This window comes from Cebus imitator, unplaced genomic scaffold (genome assembly GCF_001604975.1).
Source record: "Cebus imitator isolate Cc_AM_T3 unplaced genomic scaffold, Cebus_imitator-1.0 Scaffold856, whole genome shotgun sequence".
Classification (NCBI taxonomy): Eukaryota; Metazoa; Chordata; class Mammalia; order Primates; family Cebidae; genus Cebus; species Cebus imitator.
The window spans coordinates 161,603-176,644 of record NW_016108171.1 but is presented as its reverse complement, the minus strand read 5'-3'; the positions used below and the strand labels follow the sequence as shown (position 1 = coordinate 176,644).

Genomic DNA, 15,042 nt, shown 5'->3' with positions numbered 1-15,042 from the left:
CATTACCTTGGAAATTCACCTTGCTTGCCCCACCTTCAAGGGGTTCCACTGAAGTCAGAATAAGCCGTGTCTCAAAGGGCAAAGGGAAGAAGAAATGCATCAATGACTTAGTATCAATAACTGCTACTGACAACAATCAAATAATGACAGAAAAGAACATCACTTGAGAATCTAACTTGGTGTTTCAGCTGGATCCTGTTTGCAAGAAGGTTCTAGATTCCTATTTTGTTCTGCAATAGGGAGCTCAGTGCTGGCTGTCCTGTAACCCAAATCTGGAAGAGTTCTTAAGACACTCATGCCAAAACCACGCATCGCATTGCAAGGTCCATGCAAAACATGGGTATCAGGCCCCACCAGGATAGTTTAGACCCCATTGTATAGCCCTTAACTTGTGGCCTATGACCTCTTCATGCACAGCCAGGGAGAGGGGGATCATCAGTAAAACCTCAGAGAGTTTACAACTTCCTCATTTGCAGGACTACAAAAATGGGCATGTCTTTATTTATAACCTGACGGAAAGTGCTCCTGTCCATCACAGAGGAAAATGTGGGAAAACTCATTTTAAACACTGCAGTCTGATTTTTCTGCAGCCCTGAGGTACGATGCAATTATTTATTTTTAATGTTTTACTTTATACGTTCCTTTTTAGCAAATTTCATTTCTTTAACAAAAACATCGTCTGCTCTTAAAGTGAAAATTCTTTCAATTCAAGGAAACATACACAACCTCATACTAGAGTGGGAAAACACTGGTACTGCAAAAGTACTCACAATTTCCTACCAGTTTTTAAAATGATAATTAATTGCCTTATCTTTAACAACCCGAGATAATTAGCAGTATGGTGTTAATTTAATAAAACAGAATATACAATTTATCAATATGTTTTTGCAGTGAGTCTCTTTGAATATCAGCTTAATTTTCTGCCCTACACATAACTCAGCACAAAGGAGGAGGAAAAGGTCACTTTTTCAGGTTAAAAGTGGGGCTCACACTAGGGGGTTGCTGGCTCTCTATACTTTCCATTAACAGCACTGGAACACACTTCAGAGTGCCTGAGAAGTAAGCTTACAAAAGGTCAATTCCTCATTCTCATTTCTCCTAAAGACTCTAAATTAAACATTTTTCCCATTAGGTGTAGGGAAGTATCTTATGTGGAATTTTACTTGTTCTAGGTTTGCCAGCGAAAATCTGGTATAACAACAAAAGTTTATCAAAAACTGATCAATCAATATTCATAGCGGAACTATTAGCTTCAGAACAGGACTCTAAACCATACTGCTCATTTTCAAATAGATTCAAACTAACAGAAAATGCTTTAAAGGTGTAGGTTTTAGTGTGTGATCTCAAAAATGGAGCATAAAAATCTAGTTTCTAAGTCATTCAAAAACACTTTATGCAGTTCTTGATGTTTCAACAGTCTGTACAAAACCCCCACCAATTATAGAAAGAAAATGGGGAGGGAAAGGAAGGGAAGGACAGGAAAGGAAAGGGAAGTGGAGGGAAGCGAGAGAGAGAGAAGAGAAAGGAGGAAAAAAGGAAGAAAAGAAGACCAGACGGACAAGCCCATGCTGGGTCCCTTCTTCCTACTGCACTGCTCTCTCCAGAAACCCAACCTCCTACACCCTTTAGACAACTTTCGGTGTGAAATGGCGGGAAGAGAGTCAGATTTCCTTTAGCAGTGAGCTGATTGCAGAAGAAAAATGAATCACTGCACACTTGAGTGAGAAAATATGAAGAAAGCACTTTTCCACTAATTAGGACCTATTTCCAGCCATTCGTTAAGCCGTGGCCCTGCGCCATGAGCTATCAGAGGTGGAGCCTGGGGCCATCCGAAAGCAGAGCATGCAGAGGGAGCATTAATGATACTCTCCATCACCCAAGACAGGCGGCCCGCACAGGGGTATGGGGAGCTGCTTTGGGCTCAGACCACCCACTGCGGAAACACCAACAGGGAAGAGGGGAGAACACTGGCTATTCCAATCCAGGCAAGCACACAAAGAAACCATGTGGCACTCACCAACCAACCAAGGCCCGGCCAAGGCCAAGTGAGAGCTGCCTTTTCCACCCAAATCCAGACTTTGAGGACCCAGGGCTGCTCGGAGTTCCCCTCAGACTCAGCCACCTGGGAGGGATCTTGGTGCCTGGCTACAGGGCCTCTGTGTCCTCCTCCTGCTCCAAAAGGTTCCACTGCTGCCTTCACACTCCACCAGGGTGCAGAGAAAGGTGGAACCGCTTGCCAAATATGCAAAAAAGGAGGGAAGACCGTTTTCTCTTAGGAAAACACAGACAGGAAGGGAGCCTGTGCTTCCTGCCCTAACCAAAATGAGTTCAGAAATTATGTGGACGTCTGATTTGTCAAGCTTGTGGTGGAAAAGGGCGCTCTTTTAGTCAACAGGAATTGTGAGTTCCCCAAAGGCAGAAATGGCCATGGGAGAAAAGAATTAGGGCCAGGCCTGTTAACAGGCAAGACAAATGGCCCCCATACCTGTGAGCTGCGGTTTGCACCACTTTTAACAGTTTATTAACAGGTGGTTGGCTGAAGACTCCTCTGGCATCTACCTATGTATCACTGTCAAACATGAGAGGGAAAAATCGCCAACTGAAACAGTCCGGCAGTTGCCCCTGGATTAGGTCTCAGTTGCTCTTCCTCCAGGCCTTCTCAGGAGTAACCACCAAGGAGACACCAAAATGGGCAGGCCCGCACTTCACCACTTAAAAACCTTCTGCGAATCTTTTGTTTGCTGTTGTATCTCACTTGTAGTATGCAGCACTTCATAAGGTTTCATAATGTCTTCAAAAATATTTGTTGGAGTATCACCAAACATTTAAAAACTCAAACTAAAGCTACTAAAGTCATGACACTGAAACTTTAAGAACATAAACATATATTCCAGGAGATGTAGAAAGGTAACCTGAGGTCTGAAGTCACTTATTAAACTGCAAAGAAATATAAGAAAGCTCATGGTCTGCATGAAGATACCAGCATGAGTGTTCAGTGAGCACACAGTAAAAACTGTTTTGTTACTACTGATATCCTTTGGTTTTAGGTGCCCTACGTCCCTAATAAAACTTCATTTCTATCTTGTTCCTCATCTGAATTTTAAGTGTGCATGTGTGAGCGACAGTGTGTATAATGCTGATCCTTTGAAACTCTACGTTTCTAAAATCCAGGTCAAAATGTACATGTGCCCTTTTTGAGCAAAATAAAACTGATATGTTTTTAAGATATGAAATAGATTCATATGTCTTCTCTTGTAAGCTTCAAAGGATGGGTCACTTGTTGCTTTTACATCTTGTGTTTTCTCCCATAAAATGGAAGGATTATTCAGCACAAATATGAAATGGAATTGATCTGAAGTCTCCGTCAATATGAACGTAGAGACACCAGACGGAGAACAATGTTCACAGCCAGGGCAGGAGCTGCAGCAAGTCTGCCGCTAGAAGCAGGCTCGGAGTGCCCCAGAGTGCTTGTCAGTCTTAGAAACAGAGGCATCAGAAGGCAAGCGTTTTCAGAGAACACAAAAAGGTTTACCTTCTGTAAGCTGGAGGGAAGCCACTTACATCAATCTCCCTTAGAATATGACAAGAACCAACACTTATATCATGGTGAAATCATTTCACAATTCCAAAGATTAGAGGAGGGAAAAAATGCCACAAAACAGTGCTATCCTTGATGAATTCTTAGTTAATTGCAGTTACATTACATTAATACATAACATTATGCAAACACTCAAAAAATGTTATTTATGCCTAAAATTTACTGTTATATAATATAGGGAAATCCATTTTCTTTTAGTAAAAGGTTAAAAATAAAGGGGGCCTTTAATACTAATTTCATGTCAGTCTGATAAAATTCTTTCACATTGCCCCATGCCTCTCCACGCTATGTGCATGCTTTGTGTACACGCATATGCACATGGAATTTCTTTATTTCATGTATCTGTTAATATATGCATCATCTTGAAGTGTGTGTGTATACGTATATTAATGTATATAGAGTTCTTTCCAATTTCAAAATCTTTGATGTTTATATTGAAAATATGCTACATTAGCCATGCATGAAACACATACATCCAAATCAAGAACAAAAATGTATCCAAACCAAAGAACCACTGTTCTCAAACTCCAAGCCTCCGGTCACACAAGGAAGACAGTGGTCTGTGGCACAACCGGGCTTTAGACCTCTCCGCCAACACATTCACTGCGATCTTAGTTTTTCAACAAGGGAAATGGCTGCAAATGGCCACAGCTGATCTTCTCTTTAGGCGCCTGTATAAAACTCTTCAAAAGGGTCAAATCTAACACATCCACACTTTTATCTGTAGCCCTTGTGGTCTCCTGAAGACCCCGAGGGTGGGCGATTATTGCTATGATGGTTCTGCATTATGGGGATATGTAGTTTTCCAAGAGGTAGCACTCTAATTAGAACACTGATGAATTAAAGTACTGGAGAGTTCCTAAACTCCTTCCTTCAACTCTCACCATGAAACAAAAGGGGAAGAAAACATGACCACTTAGTTCAATAAATGTTCTGGTCATCAGCTCTGGTGGACTGGGAGGCTGAGAAGCACATTTTTTTTTTCATGTAAAAAAGGTATGAAATATCTTCATGGTGAAATTTGAAATCAGGTACATTCAATCAAGCAAGAATGGTGTAGTATTTTCAATGTGACATCATTATTTATATGTATGTGTACACATTACCTCTTTAACATGTTCTGCGTTTTACAAGATGCCAGTTTAAGATGGTGAACCTTCCTGTCATAAATATTTGTCTTGTGTACATTTTAAGCCACAGCCCAAATGATCTGATTTGTCACAGAAACAATTCTTACACATTCTAATATAAATAATACTGAAACTGTTGCTTTTTAAAACCCCATATAAAAGATGAGTACAATAAATCTGGTTGAACAAACATCTTCAAACAAATAAATAAATTCAGGAGGACCCGGGAAATTTTTCTGTGGGTTTCCCTCCCTCCTCATCTCATAACCAAAGTGAACCAGTCCTTAAAAGCATCTGAATTTCTATGAAGGTTTAAATATCATATGAAGTATTTTCAACTTCCATAAATTTTCCTTTTTTAACAGAAGCTGATGGAACTAATAAGGAGATATTTCTTCAACACTATTTTGTCTGGAAGTTTAAAGCAAGGTATCTCAAAGCTGAATTATACTGCCTGAAGCACAGTGGGAAATTGTGAGTGGGAAAGCTAAGCAGAAAGTGCCGCATTGAAATTCAATCTGGGTGGGCTGCAGTCCCTGGAAAGAGGGAAGCTGCATTTGAAAGCTGTGCCTGGTCAGACCCTATGGAATCGCTAGGGTTTTCGGTCATTAGATGCCATACACTGTGCCTCCAAATTAGAAGGAAAAACAATCAAGCCCTCACGAGGTTCCTTAGGCATCACCAGCGATGTTTGACAAATATTTAAAATACATTTCAAATGTAACCGCAAATAACCTGATGCCTTAATATTATTAAGTGTTTTCCTGAGAAGGTTTGGTGACTTGAGAGCCAAACCTGCAGTCAGCAAAAGGACTAACTTTTCAAAGCCGGGATAATTCCTCTTTTACAGAAATCAAGTTCAGACTCGATCTCATTATTTTTGTAGTATAAAAAGAAAGCTCTCGGCTCAAATATAAGGAAAACTCTTTACACATGACTTTACAAAGGCTGACTTCTGTGGGTTTATGTAGGTCTATAAATTTAAATATGTCTGGGGGCTACAACCTCCTCCTCTGGTGACAGCGGGGCTGCTCAGAAGTGTCCCATGCCGGCCTGGTCCTGCACCTGCGGGCACAGTGCAGAGCGGCAGACCCTTGACAGAAGTCAGCGCTTTCACTGTCCTCAGAAAGAAGAGGCGGATCTGAGCGACACCAGGGATTACCAATCTCACCGCCTTTCTTTACATTTTTTTTTTTTAAATTCACCAGTTACCCCAAGTTTTCCTATTGAAATTCAATTTGAAAACACTCACGTGGATTTGTGCGTCGCGCTTTGGGGCCAAGACTGATCCTCGGGTGCGAAGAGCAACCTCGGAGCCGGGGCTCCCTCTGCCCTGCCGGGCTCGCCCGCCTCGCCACGGCCGAGCGTCCCGTCCGGGCTGGGCTGCGCTGCGCGGGGACCCAGGGGGGTCGCCGCAGTTCCCGCCCCGGGCGCCCGCCGCGCAGGCACTTGTTAGAGTGTCCTGCTAACTTGGCCGCGGAGCTCTTCCCAGCTTTCTTTCACAATGACTTCCTGAAGTTGCTCACTCGCATTGTTCCCCATTTCTCCGCCACACTCCCCGCCCCCCGCCGGCTCCGACCCGGCTTTCGCGCTCCCGGCCGACCGGCTGCCCCGCGCGCACAGCGCCGCCCGCGGGCCGCGTACCTGGCCCTCTCCGTGCCGGCCGCCCCCGCGGCGCCCTCGCGTCGCCACCTGCTGCCGCCCAGAGCGGCGGGTGGCCCGAGCGCGCGCCCCGCCGCCCCGCGCTCCGCAAACTTTGGGGTGACGCACGCTGGCCGTCCCTGCTGGACTTGCCCCGCAGCCCGCTCGGCCCCGCGCGCAGGGCTCGGCCGTCCCCCGGCTCGCAGCTCTGGTACACGGAGCGGGGAGCGCAGGGGGGCGCAGAGCGGGACACGGAGAGGGCGCGCCGTCCCGTCCCCGCCCCGTCGCCGGCTCCCCCGGCTCGCGCGGCGCCCGTCTCAGCCGCAACTCCGGGACAGCGGGGCCGCGCGCGCAAACTTTGCAACCGCGCCGGGCTCCGGCTCAGCCCCCAAAGGCCGCCCGGGCGGCGGCGGGCGCGGGCCGTACCTGCTGGCGCCGCCGCCGGCTGCAGCCCGCTCGCCCGCGCCTGGCCCGCTCGGCGCGCCGCCGCCACCCCCGCGCGCAGCGCGCCCGGGCCCTCCCCTCGCCGCCGCGCTTCCTCATTCCAGCGCAGCATCGCGCCGCGGCCCCGCACGGGATGCGGCGGTCCGCGCTGTGCCCGCTGGCCGGGCAGCCCAGCTCGGCCGCGGCGCTGCGGGACCCGCGCGTAACCCGTGGGGGCGCGGCGCGGGCGACACGTGCGGGCCGCCGGGAAGGGGAGGGAGGGGGACGCGCGCCGCCGGGCCCGCCACCCTGCACCCGGGGCCGCTAGCCGGTCGGGGCACCCGCACGCTCGCCCAGCTGGCGACTACTCGAGGGACTCGGGACACCGTAAAGCACTTTCCCCAGTGTCTGGGAGCGCCCGCTGCACGCTCAGCTTCACGTCCCTGGAATTGGGGCCCCTTGGCTCCCGGGTTCGGGCTCCGGCCCCAGGATGAAAGTGCCCACCCGAGGGGGTGGGAAAAGTTGATCCTCCGTAAGGGAGGGGAAGGTGCAATTCATTTTCCCAGACAACCAATGGAATACCTCTCGTCTCTCTTCCCTCCCACCTGCTCACGGCAGAAGTTAGGATGGCGCCTTCCATGTTGGCCTGGGTGCACACGCAAGTGCGTGAGGAAGGGCTGCTGCGGGCGGAGATGACAGCGGAGCAATCCCGCAGTCCGCTCGACGGCTCTTTGCGCCTCAGACCTCTCCCTGAAGTGTAACGCCGTGTGTCTCCGTAAAACGGAATGCCACCTCTGACAGCGCACCCTTTCGCCCTACGGGGAGCCCCTCACTCTGATTAGCCCGGCTCCACCCGAGCAGGAGCCAGCAGTGTGTTCAGCTTGAGCCGGAGAGAGAAAGTCATGAATTCCACAAATGCAGCCTGGCTCCCGCCAGGCGCTAGGGGAGGGGACCCAAAGAAGTGAAATGCGGCTCCTGCCCTTCCAGACTTGTAGGGGCCACTAGGAAGGCACAGAAGAAAAATCCCGGGTACCACTGTGAGGAAGAGCGCCCTGGGAAGAGGGCCGAGGGCGGTCTCCTGCTTGGGCGCAGTGGCTCAGGAAGGCGTGAAGATCTGTAGGGAGAGCGAAGAAAGACCAAGGAGCCTCCCAGGGCAGGACATGCAAGCGAAGAAGGCAAGGCCTTGAGGGTAGAGGGCACAGCCGGGCAAGGGAATAAGCAAGAAATGTCCCTTCAGGGCAGTTCAGTGTGGCTGGAGACTGTCGCTGCCTGGGAAGGCTGTGGCCTGGCCCAAGAGGCTGCCAAGTTGAGGCCTGGGCACACCAGAGACAGGGATCTGCCTGTTGCCCCCGGGAGAAGACCCGTCTACCAGTGAATCACAAACAGCGTCTGGCCACATTCTTCCTGGGCACTTATATGGCTCTTACTACAGTTCTCAGTGTGTCCCGAAGGGCAATCCGCTGGGCAAGCCTGAGCCAGTTAACTCACTGCTACAGCCCGGAGAAGGGGAGGGTAGCGAAAGGTCTCTTGATTTACCTTCTAGTCCTCTCCTTCACTGCGTGACCTTGGGCAGGTTATTCAAACTCCTGGGCGTCATCTTGTCTGTAAAAAGAATACATGCCACATGCCACTAATCCTAAAGAGTCCTTGCTTGGATTAAATGAGGCAATATACATAAGGTACAAGTCCCAGAGGGAGGCCAGCAATGCTGTGAAGGGGACACGGGACTCCTCTAGTTCTTGGATGCGTAAGTACCTTTAGCCGCTGGTATATCTCTCTATGTGCCCTGGTCCTCAGGAGTGGACTGGTGGACCGCAACAGGCATCTCACTGAGGTGTAGCCCGCTGAGGCAGGAGCGCATGGGGCTATGAGCCCAGATAGTTTGGGCTTACGACTCTAACTGAGGTCCTTTCCCTCTCAAAAATGAGGTCCTTTCCCCATCTGCAAATTGATGGTGTTAATATAAGCTTCCTGGTGGAGTTGTTTGTGGGTTAAGTAGATCACATATGGAGTACCTTACCGCATGCCTGACAGAGAGGAGTACACTCCAAGTTGGAACGTTTATTCCCTGCTAACACAACCAATTTCCCAATGAGACGAGTGTGCTGTGAAGACTCAGGCTTCTTGGCTGGGTGCAGTGACTCACACCTGCGTTTAGAGGTCAAGGTAGGAAGATCACTTCAAGCCAAGAGTTCCAGAACAGCCTGGGCAGGAAAGCAAGACCCTGTTCGTACAAAAAAAGCTAAACTTTAAAAATCAAACCCCATTTTAATTAAAAATTTAAAAATTAGATGTCGTTTTATGCACCTGCAGTTCCAACAATCTATGTAGGAGGCTGAGGCAGGAGGATCCTTTGAGCCCAGAAGTTTGAGGCTACAGTAAACCATGATTGGCAGCACTGCACTCCAGCTTCAGTGACAGAGCAAGGCCCTGTCTCAAAACCAAAATGGCAGTCAGGCTGCAGGCACCACACCTTACCCTTGCCCCCAAGCAGGTGGAGTTGAAGGAACTCAGGCTTATATTATTGTAACCTGGGGTCAGTGGATAGACTCAGAGGGACCAGAGAGGTGACATAAATCAAATGTTTAAACCTTCAGGAAAACAGGAAAATGCAAAATGGGTGGGAAAACATATAGGGAGAAACTGAAACATGTAAAACTGTTTTGTAGACATTTTATGTCTAAAGTCATTTTATTTGATTTATGTATTGCCCTCTTCATAATGTTAGAGTGTTAAATAAAACGCTTTAATTTTTTCGGAAAATAATTGCTAAATCACCAATTTTTCTTCTTTTGAGGTTGTATAGAGACCACCTATAGGATTAATCAAAGGCTACTTATTCAGAGCTCCCTATGGAAAGAGAGGTAGCTAGGCACTTTTGTCCAGGTAAAGCCTGGGTGGGATTTTCAAAGGAGAGTGAGTTTTTTACTTTCAAAGGAAAGTAAAAGTATGACTCAAGTGATATGATATGGTTAATAGTTTTGTTTCTTACTGTGTTTGGCAAGTTAAAGTCTGAGCTTCAGTTTCTTATCTGCAGAGCATATCTACTTCACAATGGTCTTGACAGAATTAGGTGCAATTAAAATAATGTATGGAAGTAGTTATTACAATTGTATTTTTCATCAATTAAAAAATCTGTTAACAGCAATATAAAGAGAGTGTTTCCTCTGATGGTTATAAAACAGCAAGAATATTTAAAAATAACAGCAAAAGTTTTTGTTTTGTTTTGTTTTGTTTTTGGTAAAAAATAAAAGTCAGTTGTCTTTTTACAGTGTTAAGCTAAGAGAACTCATTTAGTTTCATCTGAAAAGAAACAGGAGCAGGGAGCAGAAGAAAGACCCAGGACTTGGATGAAATGGTTGCAACAAAGACACTGCATCTTTGCTTTCTTTTTCCCAATTTTCATAACCTCCAGCTTCTGTTTTTGCTGTTTTTAAAAACTAATGATTATTGACCTGGGGCGAGGTCCTCGATCTTTTTTCTTGGGCTCCCTCGTTGGTTTGGCTGTTTCTAAGAACAGTTCACTGGCTCCCACCTGCTGCTGGAGGTGAAGGAGCAGGACGCAGAGGAGAGACAGGGGCTGGTGCAGAGCTAGGGCTACCCTGCTGGCAGTGCCTGGGTAGGAAGCACCTGGTGAGCCCTGCAAGACACTCCTCTGGGCGCTCAGTTTCCTGAAACAGCTGTAAGGCCCTATCTTGGCTCCCAGTGGCTCCTGGTTTGCAGGAACCACAGAAATCCTTTGGCACTACTGACCACTCACATCTCTGCCTGTGGGTTTTGAATCAAGGATGGGCTGCAGCTGACATATGAATTCTTCCCACTTCCTGACAATACTTTCACTCTATTTCCTTTGAAATTTTAAGAGAAATACACTTATGTTCTCAAAACCAACAAATTTCTATCGATATCATTTGGTTAGAAGAGATTAAAAAACACACTGAGTCAGATATAGTGATTTGGAGGAGATAGGTTTATATAAAAAATGTTCTGATGAAAAGCTTCTGAAGATGTTTTTGATGATTATTAAAAAAATAACATATTCATCTGACCTGAACAGATCAGAACAAAGAAAAACAGAGCTGTGTGTCACTCCCAGTTGATTCTTTGGCTAGGAATAGGATTGGAGCAGGATTTCTGGGAGCATAAACATTCTGGTGGCATGTATTCATTTATGTATTCAGAAAGCCTGTATTTATTGAGAGTGTACCATTGCAGGTAGCACTTGAGATGCAGGTAGTCACAAGAAAGCAGAAGGTAGGATTTGTCCCTTAAGGAGCTCACAATCTAGTAGAGTCGGTGGACAATTAATAGTTTCATTCTGATGCAAAATATGTCACGATAAATTCTGACATGAGCCTTATGGAACACAAAGGACAGCACTAAAGAGTTGTGAGAGGTGGGGGAGGCTTCATGGACACAAGGAGGGAAATGGGGAGGAGAGATCATTCAGGAGGTCTGAGCAAATGCTTTTCTGCTCCACACCTGGCTGGCGGGGGTGGGGTACTTAGAAACATCCGTCTCAAAAGAGAGACTTAACCAAAGATTAATAGTAATATTGTAACAATCACTCGGCCCTGAGCCCAGCTCTGTAACAGGCATTCAGTCCTTATCTCCCATCTAATGATGCAGCAAAGCCAGCACTGTGGTCCCCATTTCACATGAGGACACTGAAGCTCAGGGCAGGTGACTCGCCAGGGGCTGATGGAAAGCCCAGAACCCGGCTGTGAAGTGACAAACTCTGGAGCCAAACTATTGGAGTTAGCTCTGAAAGTGACTAGGCTTCTCCGTGCCTTAGTTTCCTCTTCTGTAAAATGGGAACATTGCCGTGGCACAAACATCCTTGAAAATGTTTGAGATCTAAATGAGTTAGTGCACATTAAGGACACTTCGATGGCTCCCTGGCAGATATCGTGCACTGGGTAAGTGTTCGGGACTTTGAAACATTCAGTTTTTATGTGACCAGGCTGGGTTACAAATCTTGCCCAGTTATAATATTTCAGCCATGCCTCTGCCCTCTCTTTTCAAATTACCTTGTGAATCATGCTGGCTCCTCCTCTGGCTCCATCCTTGTGTTCTTTCTTCCTGCTTACACCACATTTCCCAGCACAGAAATGAGATCTCTCCAAGGACTGATTCCTGTAAGACAGGAATTCCCAACTTCATGGCCATGGACCAATACAGGGTTGCACAGCAGGAGATGAGCGGTGGGTGAGCAAGCAAAGCTTCATCTGTATTTACAGTCACTTCCTATCACTTGTGTTACTGCCCGAGCTCCACCTCCCATCAGATCGATGTGGCATTAGTTTCTCGTAGGAGCGCAAGTCCTATTGTGAACCATGCATGTGAGGGATCTAGGTTGCATGCTCCTTATGAGAATCTAATGCCTGATAATCTGTCACTGTCTCCCATCACCCCTAGATGGGACCATCTAGTTGTAGGAAAACAAGTTCAGGGTTCCCACTGATTCTACATTACGGTGAGTTGTTATTTCATTATATATTACAACTTAATAATAATAGAACTAAGGTGCATAATAAACGTAATGCTCTTGAATCATCCCCAAACTATCCTTTCATGACCTCTGTGAAAAAAAATCGTCTTCCATGAAACAAGTCCCTGGTGCTAAAAAGGTTGGGACTGCTGGTTTAAGACACCCTTCTCCAACTGGTGAAGCATTTTTCTCCAGTTCTCTTTGAATTTTTTATTTCCCCTAAGGCCAACTTGTCAATCTTAGAAGCAGTAATCTTGGTAGAGGGTTCAGATGGGATATAGCTGTCCAGGAGAGATTAAGGCATGTGAACAGCCTTTCCAGCAATCAAGTACATTTTTGAATTATAGCAACTCTGTTTTCTTTTCTTTCTTTTTTTTTTTTTTTTTTTTTTTTTTTTTTTTTTTTTTTTGAGACAAGGTCTCACTCCATTACCCAGGCTGGAGTGCAGTGGCATGATCTCGGCTCACTGCAACCTCCCCTCCTTGGCTAAAGGGATCCGTCCACCTCAGCCTCTCATGTAGCTTAGACCACAGGTACATGGCGAAGGCATTCCGTGAACTCAGCTGAGTTATGTCACCTCTCTGAGGATCACATTCGCATTTCTGCAACAGGGAAAATAAATCCTGCTTTGCGGAGTTGTGGTTAGGATTAAACAAAAGCATGAACATAAGTCTTCAATTGTAATATCTAGTAATCAGTATCCGTTCACCCTTCTCCCCTTCCCCTGCATATGGGTGGCTGCAAAGATTCTTAGAAAGTGCTATCTAACAAGTCAAAAGAAGGCAGAAGCTCTGATTCCCAGGAATGTGTCTCCAGATTCTCAGCTGAAACTAACCTTGACTAAGTTGCAAGTGGATTTTTTGTTTTAAAATCTAAGAGCTGGGAAGAATGATCTCAATGGATGGAGCAAAGTCCAGCTGGTCCCAAGAGTAGTAAGTAAGCATTTATCTAGCACTTTAAAATTTACCAAAAACTTGCACCAATACTTCACTGAACCCTGATATCAGTGAGATAGATCTTCAGGACACCCCACTGGCCAGGTTTTTCTCCTGTCCATTCATTGGCTGTTTTCTCCCCTGTCTGTTTCCTAAATGAATGCAGCTCTCCAGAGGAGACCCTGGACATGTCTCCCTTCGCAGTCAGTTCCTTGAAGGAACATCTCCAGAATCAATTTGCAATGTCATCTCTGTACCCTTACTCCAAAAATTTGTACCTGCTGTTCAGACCTCCGTTTGAACTCTCCCACCTCCTTGACGCATTTACTTGGAAGCCTAATAGGCAACTCATATTTACTACCTCCCAGCTGAATCCCTGATCTTCTTCTCTGACCTGCTTCACTGAGACCGCTTCATCTCATTGAATAGCAACTAGCAATTGCTGAGGCCAAATCCTTGGAGTCATTCTCGATGCCTCTCTGTCTCCCTCATCATCCAGTCCATGGGGGGATCTCGCCAGCTCTGCATGTAACAGGTATCCATGGTCCAACCTCCTCTCCCTCCATTGTAGACCGGCTGGTCACTTCTCACCTGCAAATAGCAGCAGCCTCCTCAGGGAGTCTCTCTACTTCCACCCCTGTCCCTCACAGAATCCAGAAAGAGCTTGATGAAGAGCAGTCAGATCGGGGTGCTTCTGTGTGGAATGCAGACCAGACCCCTCCCCCAGTCCAAGCCAAAGTCCTAGGAGGGTGTGTGATTTCCCTCCTTTCTCACTCCTCCATCCTGACGACACAACACGGGCCTGGCTACTCTCCCACTCACTTGCCCGTATCTGGCCACTGGGCCCTACCTTGTAGTCCTCAAATGCTCCAGACCAGATCATTGCTTTGCACTCACTGCTCTCTCTTAGAAGGTCCTCCCCCAGATTTCTACCTCTGCTGGATTTCTTCCCCCTTACTGGCTTCAAGTGTTTTCTCAATTGTCATTGTGGTTGAATTGTCATTGTCTGTTCTCCATGAAAGGGAGCAACCTCGATCCACCCAAGCGTCACCTTTCCTCCTGCCTTCTCTCTGGTTTTCATTGATATCCTTTATTGTTTGCTCTCCGTGAAAGTAGAGATTTGACTCTTGTCTGTTTGTTTCCTCAGTTCCTGGAACAGTGAGCAGATACTCAACAGACAGTTCCATTTCATGGGGCTACTTTTGAATGGTTTATCTTACTTTTGTAACTCAAGAAAAACATTTTTGTTTACATTACAGGGCAAGGAGTTGGCTCATTTGTTTTCCAATATGCAGAGGGACTGTGTTTTCCTCTCCTGAGAGCCGAAAGTCCCTCCTTCCCTTCCCAAACTTCTGTCCTGTCTGGGGCTCAACATCACACACCAGCCGTGTTTCTGCTTCACCTTTTTAATGCTCTCTTAGCAGGAAAGGCTTCAGTACAGAATATTCCAAATTTCCTTCCTTCAACAAAAGTTGACACTTTGGTTCACACTTTCCTTGTATGTGCATCATTCTGCTCATTTTCAATCTGTTTTTCAAAAAGGAAGCAAAGAATAATTTCAAAATACAAGACTTCACTACCATAATGAATTTTCCCTAATCCTGTTCTGGTTGTAGCAGGCAATTATCCTAAGTGAGTGATACCTCTTTATTTCGGATAAGAATGCAGATTATAATTTAGTAAGGCCAGGAGCAGACTTTCTCTAACTTGGTGATTTAGAAATAATTTAAAGATATAATGTATTCTATAGCTACACACAGCCCAGTGCAATGTATTCTTTTAATATTTACTCATAATATCTTATTACTTGCAGATATGTTTTTC

General features: G+C 46.3%; 1 protein-coding gene across 20 annotated transcripts in view; it reads right to left on the bottom strand.

Annotated features, from left to right (window-relative positions):
- Positions 1–7,021, bottom strand: part of IKZF1 (IKAROS family zinc finger 1) — a 100,227-nt gene extending 93,206 nt beyond the window's left edge. For 3 of the 20 annotated variants that reach the window (XM_017520570.2, XM_017520569.2, XM_017520580.2), the window contains exon 1: positions 6,796–7,018. In XM_017520570.2, the coding sequence (XP_017376059.1) occupies positions 6,796–6,925 (130 nt within the window). In that variant the 5' untranslated portion in view covers positions 6,926–7,018. The other 17 variants (XM_017520566.2, XM_017520574.2, XM_017520579.2 and 14 more) reach the window with 13 other exon arrangements.
- Positions 7,022–15,042: the final 8,021 nt, after the last annotated feature.